Below are 27,089 nucleotides of genomic sequence, written 5' to 3' on the forward strand. Positions count from 1 at the left end.
TTAATTTCACAATACCCTTTTCCAGAAAATATATAAGTTTTGTGCACAATGCACAACAGCAAATTTATTTGGCCCTCACAAGGATGGAGAAATGAGTTTTTAAAAACTCTGGTTTTAAGAATAATCTTTGTAAAAATGTGTTGAAATCCCTATTTCAACTTCTGTGAAGTACTTCTTCACATTCATATTTATGTCTAGGATTTTATAGCAGCTTTGCACTCTGTGACAGGCTATTTTGTACCTCAATCTATAAACGTACAAGGACGTACGTACATACTGGATAACACACACACAGAGGAGAGAAGAAGTCAAAGCAATGAGGAATTGTTGTTGTAAATAAGGTATTTTTATTCAGGTAGTGCTACTATGTTGATCACATACACTATGAGAAATTGTTCCACAGTGGAGAATGATGGTGTACTTTATTTGAAACACGGGCAGATTCTTTTGTCCTAAATAGTACCTTTCTACCAAGAATTGAAGACAGCACACAATCATAGCAATTTGTCAAAAAATATCAACCAACAATATAAAATGATATATATAAACAAGATACGTTTTCTCAATGACGATCATTAGAAAAAAAGAGGACATGAGTTATTGCAGAGACGGAGAGTAAAGTCCATGCACACAAGAATGCATCATAGGAAGAGCCGATGACATATACACCATGAGAAACAACACTTGCTGGATTCACCAGCTGAAAAGCAATGTTCCTGTACTCTGGCTCTGTTCAAGGTATATTTGATTAGCATCACAAACTCTGCTGGCCGGTCCCTCTCCTCCCAGGTAAGCAACACAGTATTCATCTACATCATATTCATCCCAATAATGAATTCACACTTTCAAAACCATAATTTTGCTTTCCAAACACCAACCTGTCAAACTTGGCACTATTAATGAAAGAATGGAATATAAAGCCGCTTTTAACATTACTCCATGTGGTAAATTAGTATTTTCCTTTACACCTTTATTACTAAATGTCCATAGCCAATATTTTCTCCATTTTAATATACCCCAAATCACAGGTTATCCCTTCTGTATCCTCTGCTTTATATGTTTACACATGGGGAATATTAATGGCTGTAATAATGAAATCAAAGGATCTAGTTGTGAGAACTGTTATGTGAAAATTTACGCTACAATCCTGGACACAACTACTCATCATCCATATAATATCACCAAGTCAAACACCAAGTGATGTAAACAACTGCAGCAATACTGAATTCTTCTTGCCTACAGTTACCACTCATACACACAACCATTCCTTTTGAATATGTGAATCCCAATTTCAAATCCACAAAAAGAACTGGTTTCTGCACAAAATATCTAAAATAATATATAATCAAAATAAGACATCTGCACAGAAAAGCATAGAGCAGCTTTCATCACAAAAATAGATCAGAAAATGTTATAAAATACACACACTTTTTTAAAATCTAAAAACTAAATTTTTGTGAACCTCCAATATGAGTCAAGCATTTTTCAGTACTTTCATAAATTTTTGAAAATCTGCAAGCCTAGCACAAAGATGGCAAAAATCATTCCACCATTTGCTAAAAATGAAGGCATATCGACGTCACTGTTCGTTCCTGATTATCTGTAGGGATGTTGCCATTCCTAGAAAAGATTGTGAAAAGCATCTAGAACAAATCTTTACTAAAATAAAAATGTATCAAATCAGCAGGAAAAAAGGAAGAAAAATAAAAGGCAAAACCCCTTACAGTCAATGAAGTACAATATGTAAAACAAGATAACTGTTGTTCAATGACATGTAACTTTGAAGATTCACTGGAATTTGATGGCAGGTGTTCACTTGCATTTCTCAACATAGCTGCCACAACTGCTCAGACTTTGAATAAACATTATTCTTTGCTTTTAAAATATTTTAGGCTAATGACAAATGTCAGCCTTGTTTTCTGTTACCCAACGGAAACACCACAGTGAGGTCAAGTCCATAGAAATGTTTTCATTCAATAACAAAACAATGTCAGCATGTTCTTCTGAACTAGGTACGACACAGATTGATGAAGAAAATGAAAACTTCGCTATTTTGCAGCTTCAAATCATTGAAAATGCATCTCCTGGAGGTTTTTCTGCTTCAAAACAAAAAGTGGAAATGACATTTTCAAATCATACAAAAATGTACAATCTATGCTTATAGCCACCATCTACAGCATATTTAGCAAAAATGATGGCAGAGCAGAATGACAAAACACTTGATATATACATATTAAATTTTACTTATTCTTATGTTCCTGAGACACTAGACATTTTTCAGTTAAAAGTGCACATATACATATTTTTCACTTTAACAACCATTGCAAAATTGTATTTCAAATCAGTAAATATGCCACTTACCACAAGCAGAAAAGGAGGCTGAAAATTGTATGGAGCTGGGGAAGGGCTCATTTTTAGAAACAAAAGACATGGTAGGAACATTTAGCAATACTATTATCTTCAGGTCCAACACCCACAATTGCCCCTCCCCAACAAACCATCACCTTCCAAGCTGTAGAACCTTTAGTCATTACCAAAACAAGATCTGAGCTCCAAGTTTGCAAAAACATGTAACACACACATACACAAGACTTTATTACAGGAAAGATGGACTTATGATGAATATACAATATACACATACCAGTATACAAAATTTATTTTACACATTCCCTGCACAGTTATAAATTTATACTAATACATTGCACTACAGAAAACACAGAACAGGTATGTCTACACCACATTGTTCAGCCCTCCACTGGTCCCATATGTCAGAAAGTTAAGAGGGACTAATGGACACAATGTTATGCAATTCAAACAATAGCTATTAATTCTTAAGGCTTTGTTATGTTGAAAAGAGCATTTTCTTCTGGTCTGGATGTCTTCCAATCATTAAAGGTCATTCAATTAAGTTCAAAGTGCCATTAGTAATAAGAAACATCCACATTTTAACCAAGCATGTTCCAAGCTCTATAACACAAGTATCCAAGCTAGAAGATACAGATCTGAGAAGAAAATAGTCAGATGGAAACAGTGGTATGCCCTTAGCTATTAAACAAATTTCTTTGAAAACGTTTGCTAAAAAAAAAAATCACTTATTAGCTAGGAAACATGCAAACTTAGACTGGCAATAAATCTAGAAACAACAAATGTGGAACAATTGTGTTGGGATACTTCATACTGAAAAAGTTCTTACATGTGTCTATTCTTAGCAGTAACTTCTAAAATGCTTGCAAACTGCAAAATGTTTTCCAATGGCTGGAAAGGAAAAGCAAGGGAAATGCCAAGTTAAATGACAGATATGACATTCAAAAAAATGTCCAAAGTTTTGGGTTGCAAATGAATCATTTACTTACAACCACATCTAACAAGCCAATTTAATAAGGCCACCTGTTTGCATACTCTTTCACACACACAAACAAAAAACAAACAAAAAAAAGTTTATGCTAATGCATGAAGTGCCCACAGGACAAATTAAAAATAAAAGTTTTTTGAGCAGTGCTGTGATCCTGTTAGGCTAGTGCATCTTTGATTCAAAATATGAAGCAGGGAAAGCTTCCAATCTGTGGTTGTAAGTAGACTTGACTGCATCCTACCTTCAGTGTGGATCATTGGTTTAAAGGATCTCTAAAATTCTACTGCCAGTGCAACTGATCTCAACACAATTGACTCCAAAGAAGATTCATTCAGTTTTGCAATAGCATTCTTCTAATTCTCACGCACAGATACTACTGACCCAACAACTTCTCCCACAATGACAGCCTTATTGAAGCACCCATTTAAACTGTTACTGTTTGTGACACTATCATCTGTCATGCTAGTATTCTCCAATTTGCAAAATTTTTCATCACTGTGCTCATTTAAAAACTTCACTGCACTATCTACAAATTCAGGATTCCAGCGTTTTGACCTCTCCACTGAAGACTGACAGTTCAGTGACACCACTTAACACCACAAGATGGCAGCCTACTTGAGCTACCTCAGACCTGTGCTTTACGCATGATTGCAAGTAAACGATCATTTTGTTACCCAAACACATCCATTACTTAAGCTAACTTACCATTTATCTTGCTTTTCCCTTTATATTGGTCCCAACACCATGAAAACTCAACAATATCATTTGTCCACAGATAGCAGAGTTAGCCAACAGAAGCCAAAGATAAATGCAGCTGGTGGGCTTGCAAGACTTACAAGAGGCAAATTCATGCACATGTGCACACTCATACTCACACACACACGAATACTCACTAGTCAAATATTTTGCATACAAGTTAAGATCTGCTGCATCCATCTGGACACAAGTTTAGCAACACTGACATGATTGTAAATGTGATGCCTAATTTTTTTCATCTATGGAAATAAAAGTAAAACTCATACAGCTCACAAAATATTCATGCAGAAAGGTTAGATGGGCGGATTTTACAAGATTACCTACATCATATTTAAGGCGCTGTAAGCAGACGGCATTATATTTATTGGTTACAAAAAAATTAAATCCATTCATTTTAACTATTTTGAAAGGGGTTGGAATAATGCAGCCACTGACAACACTCTCTGTACTTTGAATTGCTTAAGTCTTCTAGAATGGGTTTATTCTTATTCCCCTTCTCCAAATGTACACACCATCAAAGGACCCTAACCAAACAAACAATAAACCACCATAAAATACCATTTCAAATAATACAAAGATACTAGAATTGGGGAAACAAGAAGACCAGACCTTTCTGGCCTCACAAACTAATGCTAATGCAGTACTATTAACAAATAAATCACCACCAGCATTAATAAGAGATGTCTCCCTCACAGATAAAGCCGCCTTCCCCTCAGCCTCACTTACATTATGACAGTACGAACAGATTCTATGGGCTACAGTGACATTGGTTCCTACATATATATCACTTATGCAGATTTAGCCAAGCAGTACCTCTATTGAAAGAAAATGAAGCAAAAATGTATTTTGCTGAAAGATGATACATTTGTTGGTAACTGACATTATCTACAGATAGAATGCTGCAACCTTTTCTGGGACTTAACCAGAGGACTAGTTTTCTGAAACATAAATGTAAGGCCGCCAATCTGTTTGCAGGCTACACTCCTCATTAATTTGAGAAAATGGTTGGTTATCCACTATTTGTTAAAAATAAAATACAGGTCATGCAATACTGTAACAGGACCCAACACAGTGCAATAACGAAAGGTTCAGTATGGAAAAGCACTCCTAATTCCATTATCTTTGCTGACACCTGTGCCAGGTAAGACTGTGTGTGAATCTGGGGCCTGGCTGCATTCAACAGTCCTCATCAGCAAGCGGTGACCAGACAGCAAAGATCAATACTGAATATGCTTCAAGCCAGCCCACCACCTCCCAGTGTCAGTGGTGAGCTGGCACTGTACTATTGTCTGCCGCTTCAGTAGACTACAACACACATCCTGATTGGAGAGGCTGTGCAGCCTTTGTCTGCAACCACGGTGACACCAGCAGATAGAACGCCATCTATATAGCCCTTTTTCCCCACACACACCTGATTTAAGTCAGCTGTAATGCAAATGTTTTTATACATAAAAAGTATATTAACTGACTGACAGCAAAGTATGATCCGTTTTAATTCTTCTAAATCTTAAAAAAAAATCATAAACATTAACTATAACATTCACTTCTAATGTTTTCTGGATCCCTTATGCCACTTTCATTTATCATGCTGCCTCCTCCACTTTCTTAGCAATGTTTTGACAAGGTTCACATGTACTCATATTGCTTGTGTTCTGACTTCTCTATCTAGTCTTTCACAGAGATTCAATACATTTATGCAATGGCCCTAACTAGTCATGGACCAGGACAAGACTAATAATGCCAGATTTGGCAACATTATCTACCTGTTCTCCACAGCACATGTACTCAGTAGCTGATCATAAAAAGTGCTACTTCATCTTTCCCGAGTGCAGACAATTGTGAAAAAAAAAAGTTGATCTATGGTTTGACAATAAGATAAATTTTCTAGAAAATAAAAGACTCCTTAATAATAATATGCAATCATTTATCATGCCACTTTTTTGGCTGTTTCTTTTCATTTTTAGTAATTTCACCCAACCCTGATTCTGTCCAATTAATCTCGATTTATGTGTTATCAATGGTAGCCACCACTTTCTTAAACACTGAGCTACTGGGAAAAAAAATGTAAATTTAACACAAAAACAAAATGTTGATGTAAAGATATATTAAGATTACATCCTTCAAGAATTTTTTTTTTTTTTGCTGCTTATATTCTGTCATTCTGAACCCTTGCCAGACTTTTTTTTTTCTTAAAAAGCAAAAACTTGGAAGTTGAAGCAGTATCTGATAACTACATCCCATGCAAGGCCATGCAGGGTATTTTGTCATGGTCATCATTAGTGGCAAAAAATCTTACACCACAATCTAAATTAATCAACAATTCTACAGTATGCATCAAGTGCTGAAAATGCTCTTTTGTTTCCTACCATTTTTCACAAGACTATAAAACTGGAAAGAACATACAAATGTCAAACAATCACGATCCCAAAGACAAGCTAAAATGTTTCCTTTCAAAACTGCATACAAAAATTGATTTTTGGTAGGTCTGGCCAGTTCAGGTATGTTTCAAATCAATGCAATCTACTGAATATTAGCATTAAACATAACAGCTATTCCTGTGTCAGATTAACAAAATTGCAAAATGGTTGTGCACCTACTTGAACAAAGTATTGTTCTGCTAAATAGAGAAATGCACCTGCAAAAAGAACTTCTCACCCTATCACAAGACTGTTATCTCAGTTATGTTACTCAAATTCATCTAACTTCTATAGACTTATCACGTCCTAATAAACGTATGCAACAACTGACCTTCAATTTCCCATTCAAAATCTATGCAGTACTGAAATTGTTGCAAGTTATATAATGACACATTCCTCCCACCCAGTCTTGTCAGCAGTGTAAAGTAGACCAGCATTCTGCAGAGCAGCTGTTCCAGCAAGCAAACAACAAAGCAAGAAAAAGCAAACCAAAATTTATGAAAAAAATTGTCCCAGCAACAGATCTAAACCACAAAAAACAAATCCCTGATGTGATCTGAACTACGCTGTAGCACAAATGAGCACATTTTAGGTAAGGTCTATTATTTGTGAGCAATCAATGTCTGCTTAGAACACACAGTTCAGCAACAGACCAGGAAAAAAAGAGGGGGCAAAACAGAATACAAGTTTCTAAAGACACAATAAATGCTGGTTGTCTCAATCTGCTCAAACAACTCTTTGCATTTGACTGTCAATCCTGTAAGGCACTCTGAATAACAGTACACCCACACTATGCATGCTGAGTAACTGCTGCAGCTATACCCATTTAAAGTTCCACTGAAAATGCTGACACAAATCACAATGAACCAACACTTAAGTAAAAACCAAAAGAACAAAAACGCTATATTAAGAAAGTTTTTCAAGCAGATCAAACAGACTAAAATAACCGAAATAGGATGGTATTTTTGTCCAGTTTACTGTTTTCTATCAGCTATGTAAAGTCAACAGACATCAGGACAGTACATAAATACATTTAGGTTGTCAAGGCTTCAGTCAATCTGGCTGGGACTATATGCGCTCATTATTCTTATCTGTGGACAAATGTGATGTCACAAGTTTGACCTTTTTCTGCATATGGTGATGTTTGCTACAACCAGGGTATTCATTAAAATTTGGGGAAATAGTACCTTGATCTAAACTATGAAAATGCACTCTGCTAGTCCTTTAAAATCTCAGTTTATAGAACCAACAAATTAGGCTGTTAGTTCAAGGATTCAGGCTGGAAGCACATCTTTTCAGTCTAGCTAGCCCTCTCCCACATGATTTTGTTCCATTCCTTTACCTTCATTCACTTTATGAATCTTTCTGATGTCAAGAGACAATTTAACTCTCATGTCACATGCAACAAAGTTTTCTATTCTGTTTTTACCACCTATGTGAACCCTTCCTTTGACTAGCCTTGACAATTACAAAATAACAGCAACTCTGAAAAAAAAAAATGTGGGTGCTAGTTTGTTTGGAGAGACAGAGATGGAAAAAATTTTTGTAAACAGAGAAAGGAAATCAATACTTTATCAATAAAAGCCCATATTCATTTGTAGCAGTAATTTGCATTATAAACTAAGTGGTTATATCTGACAAACTGGAAGTTTATTCCATTCCGATTTAAACATGTTTAAAGTAGAAACATTTTTATTCTTCATCTAAGAACTCCTAAACAAACTTCCTAATTTATATGCTTACTACAATAAGTCATAGCCTTATTGTTATTAAAAAATAAAAGATTCACACTTTCTGTATTACAGTTTAAAAAGCACAAGTGGTATTTAACTTAATTAAAAAATCCTATTACTTTACTAAATCTACCAATGTGCCAAGGCACAACTTTGTTCTTGTTTGGATTTCTGAGGAAGATTAATTCTTACTAATCACAGTCACTACACTATCCCTCTATAATTAACACATAACAAAATATCACAAACATGTTAATTATTATTTAAAACTGTTCTTACAAGCAAAATAATTTCTTAATGCTTTACAAATCATTATATACTTTAAATCAGTGTTGCTGTAGTGGATCAAAAGATGGTTTAAGACACTGCAAGCAACTAGGCAAATAAATAGTCTATAAAATGTTTTCCATCACAGAGAACTAACCAACCTATACCATTTTCCAAATTTGTTATCTTTTCTTCTTAATTTAAAGTGATATAGTGATAAAGTTCATTCCTGAAGAGTAAACTTGATTTGCTGCTGAGAAAATAAACAAAATCATAAAATAAAAAAATAAAAATAATTACTATTAAGCTAAAGCAAACAAGGTAAACAAAATTATAACTATCAAGCCTTTTTACACTTTCAAGGGGTCAAAGATTCTTAGACCTCTACTGACATCTGTAGATATATGTAACTTTTATTAAATACAAGGTTTGGTATTTCTGAGATCCTGGCAAAAGAACTTCAAGAACACACAGGTCTACTTTGCTCCTACCAGTTGTTTAAAACAAAAAATACAGATGTCATCCTTGAAAGAAATTTTTAGAAAGATTAAAAACAATGATCTTTGTTAACAAGCATATGTTGATAAAAATAATGTGACATCTCCTAAAATTGTATAAATACAGCAGTACAGTAGAAACTGAAAGAAAATCTTACAGGTGTTTACAGGTTGTGTGAAAAACTTATAATGCCAGACTACTAGTACTAATATTAATATCACTTTTTTAATCTCATGAAAAAGAAAACTGCTTTGAAATTTAACCCAAGAAAATTATTTTTAAAAATGCACATCTGTTTGAAAACACTTTCAAGGAACCATTGTGTGGCTTCTGGTAAGTGCTACAATGGTGTTTTAATGTGACTTGCCTTACCCTCCCACAAAGATTCATGTTTTCATATTGTATCGGCTCAGCTATAAAACTTATGTTTGACAAAGTCATTATTATGCACTATAAAAAAGCTCTAATATGCAAGATCTGCATTACTTGAAACAAATATAAAATGACTAAATACATTACAGTGTTGTCATATTACAAGTCATACTGTAGCTCAGTACTGAAAACTTTACAATTCTTCCACAGTGAAAGATAACCATAGTACTCTCAGATCCATTTTTAACTAGGAATGGAACATGTGGGCAGTAACTGTCATGTCTTTAAAAAAATATCAAATAACAAAGACTTAGCTGACCCAAATGGTAAAAAAGAAAATAAATTCTTAAAACATATCTTGAAAAGTATTAGTTACGAGGTATACAGTATTGCCACTTTAGCAATGTAGTTAAAATCTGTCATCACTCCATATATATGTTTTAGGAAAAGTAGACACTGAAATTGACATAAAATCTTCTGAGGAAAAGAACACAAGAAATGTGGATATTAATGTGTTCTTAAAACCTGCACTTCAGTGCATACTCAAACATGCATGAACACATGCATCAGATAGTGACTGCACATGCATGCATTAGCATGTCCACACACACACATACACATATTTCATGATGAAAATGCCACAAAAAATAGGATGTATGGAATCCATCTAGAAGAACTCTCAAAATAGGGAAAACTACCACCAGTGTAGGAAATACCTCCATTTATGTTCATAAAAAATTTGAAAAGTCAAACAAGGAGCTATGCAATCTCTTATTTTCAGGCATGCCAGTTTCACCTGCAAATGCTAGTGATCACAACCAGGATCAAGATGGAATGACAGCCTGGTCTAAGTCCCGAACAGTCTTGGGGGAGGCAGGTGGTGGTACATGCTGAGCAAGAAACCTAACTAGGTCATCTGGGTCCGAGGACATACCTATGGTCTCTTCATCTAAAACCACTTCCTCCAGCTGAATCTTGCTGCCTGTGATGTCCACTTGAACAATGCCTTCTTCACCAAGATCCTGTTCCATACACACATCTATATCATCAGACACAATTCTTGTCAAAGCTGTATCAAAACTGTGAATGCTTTCTTCACTACTACCTGTACTTGGATCTGCTTTCACACAAAGCGAAGCAATGCTGCTTGAAGACTCACTGACCCCATTATCACTTTCGTCACAATCATGGTGACATGAGCTTGAATCGTCCTTGCCTGCACCAGACACTTCCTCTGATTCTCTTTCTGGAAATGAAGGCTGCAAACTTTGATGTCTTTGGCGAAGGTGGTTGTTACTGGAGGGTACAGTATTTACAGGACTCAGAGGACTATCAATCTCAATTTCCAAGTTATTAAAACCATCAGAACGAATAAAAGCTTGCATCTTTAGGTCATCAATGCTGATAACATCACATTTTCTGTCAGAGACCATTTTTAACTGTTGTCTTAGGTCCTTGTCAATACTTAGTTCAGGCACAACAACCAAAGCTGGTTCTTTCTTAACAAATTTGCTTACATACATATCCTTTTTTGAGGTTTCATCAAATGGTTGTTCTGATGCCACTTTTTCCCCAGAAAAGTCTCGAAGGAGATCCAGCTTTTCATACAAAAAGTTATCAGATGAACATCTGAAGCCTGGAATATTTAAGAAATCTAATTTCTTATGCATACCATTGTCATCTTCTTTGCCACTTTTATTGAAGTCCAAATTCTTGTCTAAAAATGGCAGAAATCCTGCCCCAAAGCCTCTGTCTGCAGAAAAAGGGAGCTGCGGTGGTGAGATGTGGGCATGGTAGATCTGTGGTTCAGTGGGAGGTCGGAAAGATGTATAGAAATTGCTTGGGTACATAGGTGGATGAGCCATGGGATATGTGCCATGGGGTCCTGCACTTGAGGGCAATTGGTTAAATGTGGGAAAGTTGGGAAGACTGGAGGGCATATGCTGTGGTGGTGGCGGGTAAAATGGCGGAGTCATGGTGGGTCGCATCGTTGGGTGCTGCACTTCGGAAATTGGCGTGGGAAGCCAAATCTGGCCTTGGAAAAGGCATGTTGAAGTTATTATGAAACGTGGCTTGCGGAGCAGCTGTAAGATGACTGGTGGGATCTGGCATGCCTAAACGACAAGAAGAACTAAAGGGATTTGAAAACGGGCTGGTGGTGGGCTGAAAACCATATGCAGCAGCTGCTGCAGCATTGGACTGCAAGGCTGGATGAGTCCAAGGATGCCGAGGGAATCCATACGGCATAGCACTCCACTGTTCCATCGGCACACGAAACTGATCTCTAGGCACAGGCCTATCTTTGGTACTGTTGGCTGGTGAGGTGGGCAGGGAACCCGTGCTGGTGCCAAGTCCAGAATCAGCCGTGTTGGTGTTACGAGCAAGGTCCAACACAGGACTCCTGCCAGGGTCAAGTCCACGTGCACTAGCACTAGCCAAGTATGAAGTCCGTGCAGGATCCAGAACACCCAAAGCTTCAAAATGTGCACTGCGGTGTTGGTCCAGTGTGCTGCTCCGAAGGGGGTCAATGACACCATTATTCACTGCAAGTCCAAAGGGGCTCTGTGCTAGACGGCAAGAGCTTAACTCCACTGACTGAGCTGCTGCAGCGGCTGCAGCCATGGTTGAGGCATTAAATGGTGATGCGGTTGGCCCATGGTGATTAGACAATGCAGATGCTGATGATACTTTTTGTGGCGAAGCTTTGTTTGCACTGCTCCCAGTCCCACTCCCCCCACCGCCAACAGTTCCACTACCACTGCTGCTGCTGCTGCTGCCTGCACCATCTGGTCTAAAGCGTGGCACAGGTTTGCGAAGATACACACATTTCCTATAAATGCAAGCTTGCTTGAGGACATCTTTTCGCACGCAGTACTGACACTTGCCACAGTTTTCCTTTACCTGGCATGGACCACACTGTCCACACCGTCGACGTCTTTTCAACCGAAATTTTCCGCCACCATCGCTCTGATCTTCCATCCAAGGTCCCAAATCGTGTGGACTTGTCATTCCGTTGTCATGATAGTTGTCTTCTACCACGTAGTCCTCTTCATCTGTTTGCACGTGAAGAGGCAAGCTGTACCCTGCCATCTTCAGTGGCACTGAAGGTTCAAATCTGAAATATTGTACATAGTTAACATTTCGAAAGTTTGAGATTGCTTCTGTAGTTTTAAGTTACAAGTAGTTTAGTTCTATTAACCACTATTAAAGCACTAATTTAAAATATAAATACAAAACTTGTGCACATATTATCAGGCAATTAATGATGATTGATGAGGAGGAAAAAAACCAAAAGGATGAAGGATCCTACCAAAACATTTTAATTCCAGAAGAAAGGCAATTATGCCAGAGTCCTGCTATGTCAACCTCAAATATCATATAATAAAATAAATAAAACTGGGGTTTTTTTTTAGTATAGCATCTTTTCACAACTTCTGAAGGCAAGCTCAAAGCACTTTTGCATAACACCCACACATATACAAACATAGATGAGCACACACATTAATCAAATGCACCTTACAATGGTCATTATTTTTCTTTCTCTCTCACATACACAGAGTACTGCCCTCAATGGCTGAAGAATTTAAAATAGTCTAATCATTTCACAGCAGATTTCAACATGCTTAAGACTAATCTTATTTTTTGACAGCATGCAAGATGATACACTTGCTGCTGGACCAGTTAGAATTTGTGTGTGGGGAAGGACCCCATTTCTGTGGCCGTTATGTGATATCAAAACCTCTCTTGATGCACAAAATCAGTGAATGATGCAATATCAATATATATATCATCATAAGTCTTAATAAGAGTTACATCTCTGGGAAAAAAATCAACATGGAAACAGACCTCCACCATGCAAGTATCTTCAAAGGACACCATAAAACGGGCATAAAATTTATAATTTGTAATCGGTTCAAATCTGATATTTGATACTAAGAAAAGAAGTGGCCAAAGCCCTTAGGATAAATCTTAACAACAAAGAACTATGATCATTTTCATGGTCTCATTCATGTGGCAAGAAAGTGAAAAGCTTTAGTTAAAATCTGATAAAGCAGAATACAATTGAATACTGCCATTTGCAACTTCTTCTGTGTATGGCTGTTGAACCAAGCCTCAGTTCTGAACACACTCAAGTAGCATTAGTGAGCATTATTTCTTGTCTAGCAAAATAGAACATGTGTGCCCACATTCAAGAACATGCCAAACATAACATAACAAATCTTCATAGTAATAATTTTCGGGTTTAAAATATCTTTATGGTTTAGTAAGGAGTACATTAAAATGTACTTTTGTGAAATTATTTCATTTTTCACAAGAAAATGTGTATACTATATCACAATGAAAGGCAACATAAAGTACTTTAAACATACGGACTAGGATCTCTTTTTAAACTAAAATCTGTTGATCAACTAAAAGAAACTGCTACGCACATTAGTAAACATTAATCACAATCAAAATAATTTGTCACAAACAAAAGGTGAACTCTAGAGACTTTTAATATTAATTATATTATAGGCACCTTCTTTCAATCTGAATGTTTAAAAGAAAATCTGTGACTACCAAATTCTATTCTGAATTGAATTTTGAGACTGCAAACATTGAATGAAAATGAAGCACGTATTTTTTAAAAAAGCATCTCTCTAAAAGTCAATTTTTTAATAAAAAGAGTATCAAGAACATAAATTTATTTAGCCATAAACAATTATGTTTAACCTTCAAATTGCATGTCCAATAATTTTAACCTGCAAAACTGTTATGCTATTTCAAGATATTTATAACCAAGTTCAGCATGACATTCTGCAGTCCTTCAATCTATCCTACAAGTAAAAATTGGCATGTCACTGTTTACTGGGTTCGCAGTTGTATTCACACAGCTTGTAGATGACATTCAAATCCATGCAGTCGAACTCCCCTCCCAATCATTCCTGTACACCCTACTATAAACAGCCCGGGCCACCGTTAGTATAAATCTGAAACCCCATTCAAAAGCCGGCCCATCCCCTGCATGACAAGTGCAAGGCTTGCTTCATAACAGCCAGTGGTGGCGGCGGCCTGAAGTGGCAGGCATGAATGTACTCCACTGCCCAGCCTGTCACATCTGATGCTCAAACACTTGGTTCCCATGGCGACCGTTCTGAATGTGAGCCATGTCAATTCAACAAAGGCAATGGAAAGTGAGAGATGGAAACTGTGAGAGGAAAGGGTATCTGATGAATACTGTCTGCAGTACTATACCGCTATGCCTGTTGGTTACTTCTTTCGAGAATTTTCTGTTTTTAAAAAAGTTGCTACATGATTAAAAATATAGATAACAAAATTTCCAAAATAACCTCATTATTTTTCACAACTGAAGGCTAATTGATGCCCAACAAGTGTCACGTGAACAATTTAGCATGCATTTTATCTGAGGTCTCTAAAAATTAAGTAAAAGGACACTACTACCCTCTTCTTTTGTTCACAACTGCATATTAACAACTATGTACAAGCAATGCATAAGAAAACATGGATAATTATTTCTTAACAAAATTAAAGATTCTTCCATAATTTTAATGAAAATACTGAGGCTATTCACTTCTAAGCTGCAGAACTTTGTGTAGTTTTTTTTAGCCTAACTAAAGACTGACAAAACATCTAATTTCAATGTTTATTTGCATTTTACATATCTTTTAGTGGTCACTGGATACAACTAAACCAAGCCAAAAGATAACTAGGCAGTGGCATACTTTAAAAATTATACAAAATCCCAAAAAGAAATAAAAGGATAAACTGGTCAAAGAACAGCTTGCCTAGCATCAAAAGTACTACTGCAAAAACTACATCTGTTAACAACAGATACATATTAACAAATGTAAGTATTTTATGTTCACCTTTGTTCTAATGACCATTACTTGTGAAAATAACTGTTTACCCAGAGTAATAATTCTCATGTAAGGAATGCCTTTTATTTATGCCTAAATTTAGCTACCAATGACTTTAAATTGAATACAGTCTACTTCCCCCTTGCAAACTGCTTTTGTTTCAGTCACTCAAAAGCCATACACTAAAATGTCTGATTATGAAAAACCCTACACTACCAAATGTGTTGCACATTTGTTTCAAGGTGAAAAATTATGCCAAGCAACTTCTGGAATCCTTTAAAATCTGGGTTTTTTTAAGTATGGCAATTATGAAAATAACTACACAACATACAAAAAAGGTCATATCATGTTCATTTGTGAATAATCCTGGATTTCAATAACTTATCAGGTATAATTTTATAAATAAAAGCATTTTTTCACTGTCACTACACAAACTGACCAACCTGCTGTTTATTAATTCTTCTAAACTGGCTGCTGGAAATATTCTGACAGTTGATAAACTTGAACTAAATCTCATTGAGGTGGCCGACATTTTTCTGCTGTTGCCGCTTCATTCTCTGTCCACGCTAGCAGGATCAATTATCTTCACCATTGCACCGTAGACCGAAACACCCACAGACCAATGACAGCAGAAGCAAAATGGCCTACCTCTCACAGACGGGCATTCTGGATTGCCTGCAGACAGAATGTTAGTCGGCGGGCAATCTGCACTCTCTCCACACTACGCACCGTTAACAACAACGCCCAGCCGACACCGCAGGCAAACCCGTTAGCGGCAACTTTTTTTCTGACAGCGCAAAACCACACGCCGCTGTGCGCACGCCCGGGGAGACCTCGGCGCTGTCCCTCCGTCCAACTTCCGTAAAAATGCGTAACGAAGCCCAGCGGGTAGGCCGCGCCGACCCGTAGTAATTATGGGTGAAATTTCCTTTCCCTCGGTTCAAACCCCTGACCTCTGCACGAAATACCTCTCTAAAAACCCCGACAAACTACTCCTCCTTTTAATCCTCCCTCCCATCCAACTTGGAAGGCTCGTATTTAGTTTCAACGCCATGAAACGTCAATCACGCGGAATTTATCAGCACGGCGGAGATCGTTCGCGCTGACTGCGCACGGCGGGCGAAACGGGGAGCGCCCGGGGACAGGCAGAGCGGAGGGGTTATCCCTTTCCGTTACGGAGGCCACTCACGGTTTTCCGATCAACTATTTCTTCTAATTATTGAGTAATCAAAACCTTGCCACATGCAGGTAACACACACTAGCTAATAGCAATAGCAAAAGAAGGAGAAAGTAACTTACCATCGTTTGACACCTATGGCGGGGTCAAATTTACGGGACCCGTCGATGAAATGCCTTCTCTCCATACTTCCGCCATGTTTGTTTATGAGTCGAAGATGAAATAACACCCGATAAATCATTATATTTTTCATTTTAATTATTATCGAAATAACAGAACTACTATATGTATTGTACTACAAGTCAAAACAAACTTTTGTTTTGTGATCAAAAGTTTTACAGCAAAGAAACAACGTGAATTGCTGTTGCGTTTATCGATTACTTCTGGCGTGAATGTTCCTAAAGTGTCCGCGAGGTGGCGCGTCATGCTATGCATCGTCTGCTCTGCGTGTGAGTGCGTGAGTGACATGGCCTGCCGCTCCGCTCCGCTAACACTTGCGGGAATAAATTTATCTCTATTGGAAAGGCGGGTTGGCTGTGCTGCTTACCGTAGACGATGGTAGACCTCCAAGAGAGAACGACGCTTTCGTGACCGTAGTAGTTGTTGATTTGCCAACGTAAATCCGGCTGTCATCGTCTTCAAGGTGCGCGTGTAAGAATGTATCTCGAATGTGTTCAGATCGTTTGTTAACTGCATTTTTTTTTTCAGCAATCAATTTGAAACATTATTGATCGCGAAATCGTTTATTTACTTGACCGCTAATAATTGTTCTCCAAGTTAAAAGCTCTGTAACTGAGAATTGGGTAGATTTGTTTGATGAAGGGAGAAAAAAGCTCATGCTAGTCAAGTCTGGAAGTAAACATCGAAGAATGAGATTCCATAGTTCTTAGATAAATGAAATTGTCTAATTAATGATAGTCTTTCGTAATTTTTGAGTAGATTTAAGATTCTTCGAAGTTAGTGGCACTTATTTGATCGCTGGCTTGGCTTCATGCCTTTCCCTCTTTCATTTAACAAACGTTCTCTCCAACCATAAAAATCATTAAAAAGTACTGGGTTGAAAAATAAATAAGGAGATTGTGTTTGTGTGAATAAAAAGTACCTTCACAACCATAAAGCAACAATGGACGTGCGAAATGTTACTCAAACTTGTTTACTGGAAAGCTTGCATCGATCTGTACTTTAAAATCTGAATACTTCAGATTTCAGAATATTTTATTTCTCGGTGCTGGAAGTCACAAAGTTCAGACATTTCATTAAAGGTAAAACGCAGTGGATATGGTTAAGTGCTGGTTTTATCTACTTTAGTCGAGAACTAGATGACATTAGACTTAAAGCAAGTGGAGAAGGATCAGTAACCCGTGCTCCTGCTTCGACATTCTCACCACGATAGTGCATGGTGTATGCCTTGTATAACAATCGCTTTGTCTGCGCATCAACGGTGCTCGTGATTAATTAGCAATGCTTTAAAAATACTAATGAATGGCTGTGACCGGTAAGCAACAGCTGCGCTTAAATGAGCAGGCAAAAAGATCTCGATCACTGGTCTATGGCTAGGTGGATTTATCTCAGAATTTGATAGCCGACGAATGTTTGCATCGTTTGTGGTTGTAGAGTATCATGATTCTTTTCTAGTTTTAACACGATTTTACGAGACATGGAGTGAGCGGGTGAGGCTACTTGTATGCTTCGGGTGAAGAGTGTCGGCAAGAAGTTTAGTAAGGGGTATCATAATTTCTTCTGGTGAAACATAATCTCCAGTGATGGATTGCCTTTTGGAACTGTTGTTGACTAACTCCTTAGAAAAGTACACTAGCTTTGGTAGGAAGACTCAGCTGCTTATCAGCTAAACCGTCAACCGTCAAACGTCAACCTCACCAGCACCACCACCCTCTCATTCCACTTCTCACTTTGCCATCCCCCCTCCACCCTCTTCTCCCTTGTAGTTGTTGTCTTGGTTGTTTATCCAGTCTCTGTGCAATGCATCTTCTTGACGGTATCTGCCGACAGAATGAATTAACTTCTGCGCGTTACAACGTTACACCACCATCTTTACTTGCCTCCCATCAGTTCTTCTGCCTGTTCTCCTACCACTGTCCACCATTGCTCCTGACCTACGTAATTTGTTGTAAGTCTCGACCATCCGGCACTTTTTTCCTTGCTGAACAACGACATTGTCTGATGAGTGGGTGCTTCTCTGTTCATGCCATATTTAACCGGACACATATGGACGGACGTTTGACCGTGTTCGGCAGAAATTTTATGTTGCCGTCATGTAGGTAAAAAATAAGTTGATCATTAGGCGTGAAGACTAAAGTGCGAAGAGTTTAGAGAAGTAAACCTAAGTGAATCAAGTCCAAGCCATGCACATTGACGACAGCCACTCACGCGCAGTGGTGGGGGAGGGTGGAGTGAGGGGTGGGGATGGTGGGTGGATCGTCACCAGGCTGCACAACTTACGTTGGGAGGCGCTCGTGTGCACGAATATATAGAGCTCGAAGGGCCTGTTCCCCCTCCGGGGACTTTTGTGAAGGGATCACACAAACACTCGCACAGCTCAGTCCTACGGCGGGTTGAGTAATCGCTCATATCTCTGTAACTTTGATACGTGGGCTGTATACGATACATACATTTCCTAAAGTGTTTTTTTTTTGGTGCTTTCTGCGAATTCTTCGGCAAAGTCAACAACAGTCATTTAGGGAAGATAAATTGGAGAGATGGGGTAGGAGTGTCGTCGGTTTCGAAATTTTCTAGGGCCTGTGACTGGAGAATATTTCCCCTATCCGCCCAACACATTGTGTAACCTAATTTGTCAGGGACTGCAAAACAGCAGCAGAAATTGTTGGGCTCCTCCTTTCACGATTCATTCTTTCTTGACCTGGTACCATCTGGACGATCAGCGGTGTCGTTAGAGAGAACTTGGAAAGACACAGAAGCTGACAAGGCTAACCACTTAGGCTTTCCGGTAATTTAACTTTTTTTTCTCTCTCTCTCTCTCTGTCGAGACCTCTTTTGAAGATACCCTAAGGATGCGTGTCGTGCAGGGTCAAATGGACAGCTTGCGCTGCTTCACTGTTGCCAGGTGGGCTATCGGCCACCGGGTGCGGTGGGAGGGATGTGAAACGACAAAACGGCGAACAAGATACAGTTCGCTGGCTTGCAGTTACAACATTATGTGAAACTTTTCCTTTTCCGTTTTTGTTTATTTGTTGTTGTTTTTTGTGTTGTTGTTTGCGCAGTCTGGTAGCGCAAACCCTGTCACCAGTACAGCAGTGCTCTATGGTTCAGATTTCATTTTGCTTTCGCTTTTCTTTCTTTGCTTGTTAAACCTTTGTATGCAACACGGAAATGATTTTTTTTCCTCAGGTTTCCCCATTTTCTCCCTAAGAGAGGGAAGAAAAGCGCGCAAACAAAACAAAAAACAAAAAGCAGTTACGAACATAGATACTTCCAGTATTTTTGAATGCTAACAGACTTCATTGTCACGCCTGAGAAGAAGCAAGGCATAAACGACAGCCAGTATTACTGAGCATGCGCCATTAATTTCCTTTCTTCGCGAGGTATTGTATTTATTCTGGCTGGTGGATGACCGGCGATTAAACAACGGTAGAGGTCACAGGACCTAAGCCAATTATCTTCGAGCCTAAGCTGCTGTGACCAGTCTCCTAAAATGTTTTCATAGGGTGCGCTGAAGAGCTAAAAGTTTTCTTTACTTGTCTGACATTGGTGTTGTCTTCATTCGTAGACCCTCAGATATTAGTTTTGACCTGGAAAGTTTTCTACAGAAAAGAAAGAGACAATACTTTCCTCTCAAATCTTTTTTTTTTTTTTTTTAAATAACGAAAAGGCAGAGTACTTTCTTCGGGATATCTTCGCCTGTCGAGTCTCAGACTCTCGGCGCTGCAGGCGCTCGATCACATGTTGGGGGAGGGTCGGAATGGAACCTGTTGCACTCGCCGAGCCGTGACAACAATGCATTAGCTGCTTCGCCGGCGAGGCAAAGCGAATTTTACCGACAGCTCTAACGCGCGAGAAAGTGTTCCTAACAGAAGACACCTGCTGTTCGAAGAAAAATACCTCGCCAGACTCAGTGGCGATCGGGGCTGTCTCGCTGTGACGCTGAACGGAGACCCACAGCAGGATGACAAAAGGGGTCTGATGGATCTCGCTCTCCGCAAACACCCACCCAATCCCTCACTCCCAATACCCCTCTCCCCTTTCTTTTCTAGTAGCGGATGGGGAAAGGGGAAGAAAGGGGAAGCATAGACCCCTCCTGACGTTCTTTTACACATCCATCGTTGGCAGATCGCCCGGCCTTTTCCCCATGTTAAATGTGCCTGTATGAGGCTGCCTTTTCATGTCTTCTGGGACACACTTTCTTCCTTTTTGCCGCTGATAAGTTCCAGTCAAGAGCCTGTCGCTGGAGGCTTCTTTCCGCTAAGCCTGGACGGATGTCATCGCTGTATTACCGTGATGCCCATATTATCCTCTTTCTGTGCGCAGGTGACAATGCAGATGCTAATGTAAACGGCTTGAATCTCCCCTCATCAAATAAGTGTAATACGCTCGGCTTTTGAGAATAATATCCTTGGTACAAAACTGTAAGGTCATTCGTTTGGGGAAATAACTAAGTCGATTGCTCTCTGATAAACCTTTAAAATGGTTGAGTCATGAACTGACAATTCACCAACAAATTTTAGTGTAAAAGTGGTGCGTGACTAGGAAGTTATGCCGTTTAGAAATACTCAGAATCTATGAAGTAAATGTAATTTGATTGTTGGGATAGCGACATGCCACAGCTCCTCATGCAAATTCATTTTTAAAAAAAAAACAGCGTTATATTTGTGTCCTTTACATTGTTGACTGCACATCTCTTTTGCTACAATAGGGGTCGAGCGCTTGGATGATGGCAACCAAGACACATCAACAGATTCTGGACAAAGTTCAGAATCAAGCACTAAGAATAATTACTGGAGCTATGAAAACAACACCAATAGAAAACAATGAAGTGGATATCAGCAATCGCTCCCCTCAGCAAAAGGAAGAGAGTGCAAAGCACTTGTACAAGCCACCAAGTACAAGCACAGCACATGCCATCTAAGGAATGGAAGACAAACACAACTATCTTCAGGCAGGCTCAAAAGAACAAGCATCGTAAAAGACACACAGGCACTACAGAGACAACACCGGAAACAACTGTCTGCAGAAATAGAGAACCAGGTCCCCTCTACCGATCCTCCTCCATGGGGGAGACAGAGAGAGAAAATGAGAGAATCTCCTTATCATCTGCACGACAATTCAGTATTTCACGTGGTATTCCTAACCCTGTTTGCCCTACAAGCCGTTCGCAATAACCAGCTACCTAAGAGAATACCAATTGCCTAAAAACAGTATTGCAGTGAATACCCTCACACTGTGATCTTGAAGGCAATGAGCAGGCTGACAATGGCAAAATTAGGAGCGGAAGCCAGGCAAGATGAAAATAAGTCAGCCTAGCAGAGATGAAGATTATCATTAAGGCTGTGCACAGACCACCCAAGCCACCAGACAGTTGCCACTGTTGTCAAGATCAGACCAGGTGATTTTTCCGCATCGAGACAGGGGACAGCAGACTAAATTCCCATCTTTACTGCAAGCTCTACCTGGGCTCATCCTCAGTGTGCTCCTGTGGAGAAGCAGAACAAACCATGGAGCATATCCTACAGGAGTGTAGTCTCCTCCAGGAACTGAGGTCGCCGCCCATGCCCCTGTACACCAAGATGTATGGACATGTGGATGACTGGTAAATGACTGCCAGTTTTATCTCGAAAGCTGACTCTCTAAGTGTGACAAAAATAGGCGAACGAGAACAACAACATCTGTTTTGTTACGATCTGCTTATGTGTCCATGATGGCCTAACGCCAGCTGACGCTGAATGATTAAGAAAAATGAAACGAGGTCGAGCGGTAAGCAGATTTCCTGCACCTCCTCAACATCAGCAACAGCTGCAACAATAGTAGCTACGGCCAAAGGTGGGGATGGATGAATATGGAAAACAATTTACACGAATAATCTGCTATGGCTTGGATGATTTATACGTTAAAGATCTAGTGAGGAGCATGGTTTTTTCATGACTATAAAGATCAGCGTAAGATACTACTTCACAACATTAGGGTGACTATCCCTTTCCTACTTACATTTCAAATTACAAGCCTCTACACTCGGGGTCATTTTGGTCCTATTGCACCTGATTAACATATAATCCTAGCTCTCCCATTGGATGAGGCCTTCAAAATGTAAATGTATCCTATATCTTAATGTCTGTATCTTTGACCTTTTTCTTTGCATGATGATTTTTTAAAAGCGTGTATCCCGAGAACGGAAGTATTCATCCAGATTTTTTGAAATAGTATCTTGTACTGATCTTAAAACCTAGGATTTACAATAATAACAACTAAACTGCATCCCAGAAATGTATCCTTTTCGATAGAATTTGAACTATCCCCTGGCTATTTTGTTTCTTACTGTGAAAATAGAAATCGCAAGCTAACACACATATCTGCTCGGTAACGTCTAGCTGTTGTTGGCAGTGACAAGTCTGAGCAGACGCTGACACATAAATTTGGCGAAAGCAGAATTAAGAATAAAAGTCCAACATGAACGGTTTGCGTTTTTTTTTTTTCAGATATCAGTAGATAAAGGCGATATAAAACTAACCTGTAAATTGTAACCATCCTATGTTGATAGTTGTATATATATATAGCTTCATTAAACTATCCTGTACAAATCATTCTTCTTTTAGGTCACTTCCTGAAATGGACTAACAAGGACCGTTATACACTGTCTACGGTGGACAATCCAGCTTCCTGTTGACTTGCGTCGTACCCGGTCCGAACCGTCTGCGTCTCCTGTGTCCAGACCGGATGGCTAATGGCTTCACGCAGTGAAGCAGATAAAGGATGGACTGGCTGCTCGTCTAGCATGGGTCCGATTGACCAGTATGGAGCTTGATGGAGAGGTGTGGCGTTAAAAACCAGTAGAATGATGGTTGCCTGTTCAGACGTAAGTTATCAGCAAATGATATGGATTTTGTCTACAATAGAGTGGGTGCTGTAGCAGCACTTGTGTTTTGTTGCTTCGTTATCACTTCCTTCAAATTATGAACCTGTTCTGTTGCTTCATCATAAATCTTTCTCTTGCCAGCTTATCTGCTATTGTCTAGTGTGTTGCAGGTCCGAGAGAGGAAAGAGCCACAGTGAAGTAACTGCGCAGTCTCGAGAATAGGACTATCTGGGCTTTTTAACAGTGAAAAAAAAAAAACCTGAAAAGTTTACTACTTACCTTGCACAGCCCGCTCTTTCTTAACATCTTTAGTTCATGGACATTTATTTTTACTATTAGTCTTTGAGAAATCTTTTCAAGACATCATTAGTCAAAGAAATTAGACGGACTCTCGTAACCGTAACTACAGTTTTTGTTAGGTGGTTTGTTTCTTTCTACCCTCTCTACCCTGGCTGTCTTCCGATTCTGCACTGCTTCTTATTTTATTATTCTCTTCTCTCAGCGCATACTTGACAATCAGTAGTAGTTTTTAGAACTTGAATAAAGGGACTGTCGGAACACAAAAGGAAAACTCCACAACGTTGTCAGCTACTGTGAAATATCCTCTAGTGAGCTTAAAACAGACAAAAGATACCCCTTCGATTTAGATATTGGTTATTTAGCAAGAGATTTCACTCGTTTGCCTTCGCCAACGTTTACTGTATCGTGCAAAGACTGACATAGAAGGCATGGAGTATTTAAAATGGCTCGTGGCATAATGTGGTAACTTAAATGGGGAAGTAACAATCTCCCCAATTAGGGTCTAGGGTGGCTTGTTGACAAGCCTGAGGGCCCTTATGCAAGAAAGGAGGGAGTATGTGCAAGTGTAGAGGTGTTGTAGATGCTCTGAGGACCTACAAGCCAAAAAAAAACAACAGGAATACAGACAATAAAAAGACTCGTCCAAGGGGAACTCCGTGCTAAGCGTACTTCCACTATTCCAGTATTATCTTTTTCTAAATCAACCATTTACTCACATGCGCGTCAACTTAACCATGATGTTAAACCTATTCTTGTATTTGTAGGTCCAAGATGGTGGGTTGGTGGAGACCAATACTTCAGCCGACATCCACGGCACTCTGATGATTTTCTCTCGAAACTGTTGCTCCACCTGTCTGTCGTTCTTCCCGCCAGTTGCTTCGGCCACTCTGGCGTCGTGCGAGAAGTGTCCTTCTGCTTCTCCGTTCCCTATTTTACTTTACACGTTCGCAATGACACATACACCGAAAGATGCCATTAGTGTCACTCACCAACCATCAAGTAGCCAACATCGACAGTGTTCACGTTTTTTGCTAAAAACCAGGAATACTGCAACAAATAATCAGAGTTAATTTAATGTACATTAAACAATTTTCATTGTGAGAAAGGTGTTATAAAGTAATTTTTTAAGAGTAATATTTTTGTGATGATGGTGTTCATCTCCTTTTCTTATCTGGATTACCCTCCACAACCCTCTAAGAAGTCGGGAACCCATTCAATTAAAAAAATTTAAAAAATACGGTGTGCCTCCCGAGTATCGAACCCGCTACTGAGCTATGAGTTCCTCTCGATTTGATTCGATTCACAATATGTATCGAAAACGATCAAATGTCTTTACAGTTGTTCTTTTATGTTGTATACCAACTTCTAATCGCCTAAACGCATCGAAAAGGAAGATAAGTATCGGGACAGAGATTTCATTTTAAGCCACCCAAACCGACTACTGTATCTCAGTAAACTTGCACAATCCATAATGAAATCCCTCAATTTTCCACAGGTCAGTGTTAAAGGCACGGTTGACAGGTCATGGCTACCCTCGGTCAGCTAGTAACACAAAGGGTCATATCACAGACTGGTAACTAGCCGTGGTTTCTGGCGTCTCTCTACTGATTGTCACCGCGTATAATTCGCGCAGAGCACCTCAAAGGAATGGGAAAGGCGATAGACGGCGCTAAGCTTTTGTAATGAAGCTGGAGATAAAAACTCTAGCGGTGTCAGTCGCAACGCAACTGTCGCACTCCGCACTCCCTGTCTCTATTTAGCTCTCAGTCACTCTCTCAAATTACAACCTTGTCTAAGTTTGCTCTGCCTAGCAGACCAGAGGTGAGATGTAATTTGCTCCGCGTAGTAGACTTTTTCCCCTTTTCTTTATAGCCACGAGCGCCATCTGAAACCTGAAGAGCGCTAGTAAATCGCTTATTCTCAAGACCTTTCAAATCCAGCATCAATCTGGTCAGAACAGTCATACCCAGGAGCCGACATAGGTAGTGACCATAACACTGTCCTAACGAGTTGAAAATGAAGCATTTCTACCCCCCAGAAAAAGCACAGAAGAAAAACAAATCTCTTTGATTATTTAGAGAAGCTGCAAGACCGAGACGTTGCCGAAATCTTCTAGGCCCAAGCTGGAGGTAAATTCTTCACCATGAACATGTGGGCTGTGATGTAGATCCTCTCTGGAAACATCGAGGTGCTACTTTCAACAGCCCAAGCTCTCTCAGGGGGGACAAATGAAAAAGAAGAAACAACCCTCGGTCACAAATGACATTCTTGATTTCTGTCACCAAATGAGGACCTCAAAGAAAGAAAAAAGCAACCCCAGACCAGCTTCCAAATACAGTGGAACCTCGGTTAGCGAACACCTCGGATAGCGAATTTTTCGGTTAACGAACAAAAAATTTCGCTAAAATTTGTCTCGGATAGCGAACAAAATTTCGGATAACGAACAAAAATTTCGTTAAAAATTTGTCTCCGATAGGAACAAATTTCGGATAACGAACAGCCACGTGAACCACACGCGACCGACCAGCATGTCATCATTCGCGCTCGAGACAGTTACGATCGGTCGTTCTTATCTATGCGCATCCTTCTTATTTAGTGATTGTTGTGCTTTATTTTAATAAGATATCCTCAATCATGGCTCCAAAAGATTAAGAGCAATTAATAGTAGTGGGTAATGAAAGGAAGCGGCCAACAAATGAATTGAAAAGGAAATGATTTTAAAGTATGAAGCGGCATGCGTCTGTCGGATATGTGATGTATTACCGAAGAGTTTTACAAAAAAGACAGAAGGAGCAGACACTGGACAAGTTTTTTTTCTTCAACTCAAGCTACAGAAAAGGGAAGTCTCCCCGATTTATAATGTCACGTGTGCTCATGGAGAGGGGATTCAAAGCAGATAATATCCACCCCTTCCTCCCCACACTGTTTCCAACCACGCCGTCAAAACGGCAAGTTTTCTGTTTAAATGCTTTCGTTAATGTTTTTATGTTTATTTAACTCCATTTATATTGCATTATAACTGTTCTCATTAAAACAAATATACCTATCTATATATATAGCCTGTAACTTTCAAATAGCGAGTTAACAGGGCTGGGAACCATTAAATCTATTTTCCTTTATTTCTTATGGAAAATTGTTTCGGATAACGACATTTGGTTAACGACAGCTTTCCAGAACGGATTAAGTTCGTTAACCGAGGTTCCACTGTACAAAATGAATTGCGACATCAGGAAGAGGGGTGAGGCAGCTAGAGAAAACTGGATCGAACACCAGTGTCTGACCATAGATAGGGCAATGTCACGAAATGACAGCAAAAA

General features: G+C 39.1%; 1 protein-coding gene across 3 annotated transcripts; it reads right to left on the reverse strand.

Annotated features, from left to right (window-relative positions):
• Window positions 1–324: 324 nt before the first annotated feature.
• On the reverse strand, window positions 325–16,688 carry LOC112559087. 3 transcript variants are annotated; one of them, XM_025230006.1, is made up of 2 exons: window positions 16,553–16,688; window positions 325–12,510 (listed from the first exon to the last, which is right to left on the reverse strand). In XM_025230006.1, the coding sequence occupies exon 2, from the start codon at window positions 11,381–11,383 to the stop codon at window positions 10,220–10,222; it is 1,164 nt and encodes a 387-aa protein (XP_025085791.1). In that variant the 5' UTR covers window positions 11,384–12,510; window positions 16,553–16,688; the 3' UTR covers window positions 325–10,219. The 3 variants fall into 3 exon arrangements, with proteins under 3 accessions (XP_025085791.1, XP_025085790.1, XP_025085789.1); XM_025230005.1 differs by lacking the exon at window positions 16,553–16,688 and adding an exon at window positions 15,902–16,496; XM_025230004.1 differs by lacking the exon at window positions 16,553–16,688 and adding an exon at window positions 15,697–15,893.
• Window positions 16,689–27,089: the final 10,401 nt, after the last annotated feature.

The sequence above is a fragment of the Pomacea canaliculata genome, linkage group LG3, assembly GCF_003073045.1.
Source record: "Pomacea canaliculata isolate SZHN2017 linkage group LG3, ASM307304v1, whole genome shotgun sequence".
Lineage (NCBI taxonomy): Eukaryota > Metazoa > Mollusca > Gastropoda > Architaenioglossa > Ampullariidae > Pomacea > Pomacea canaliculata.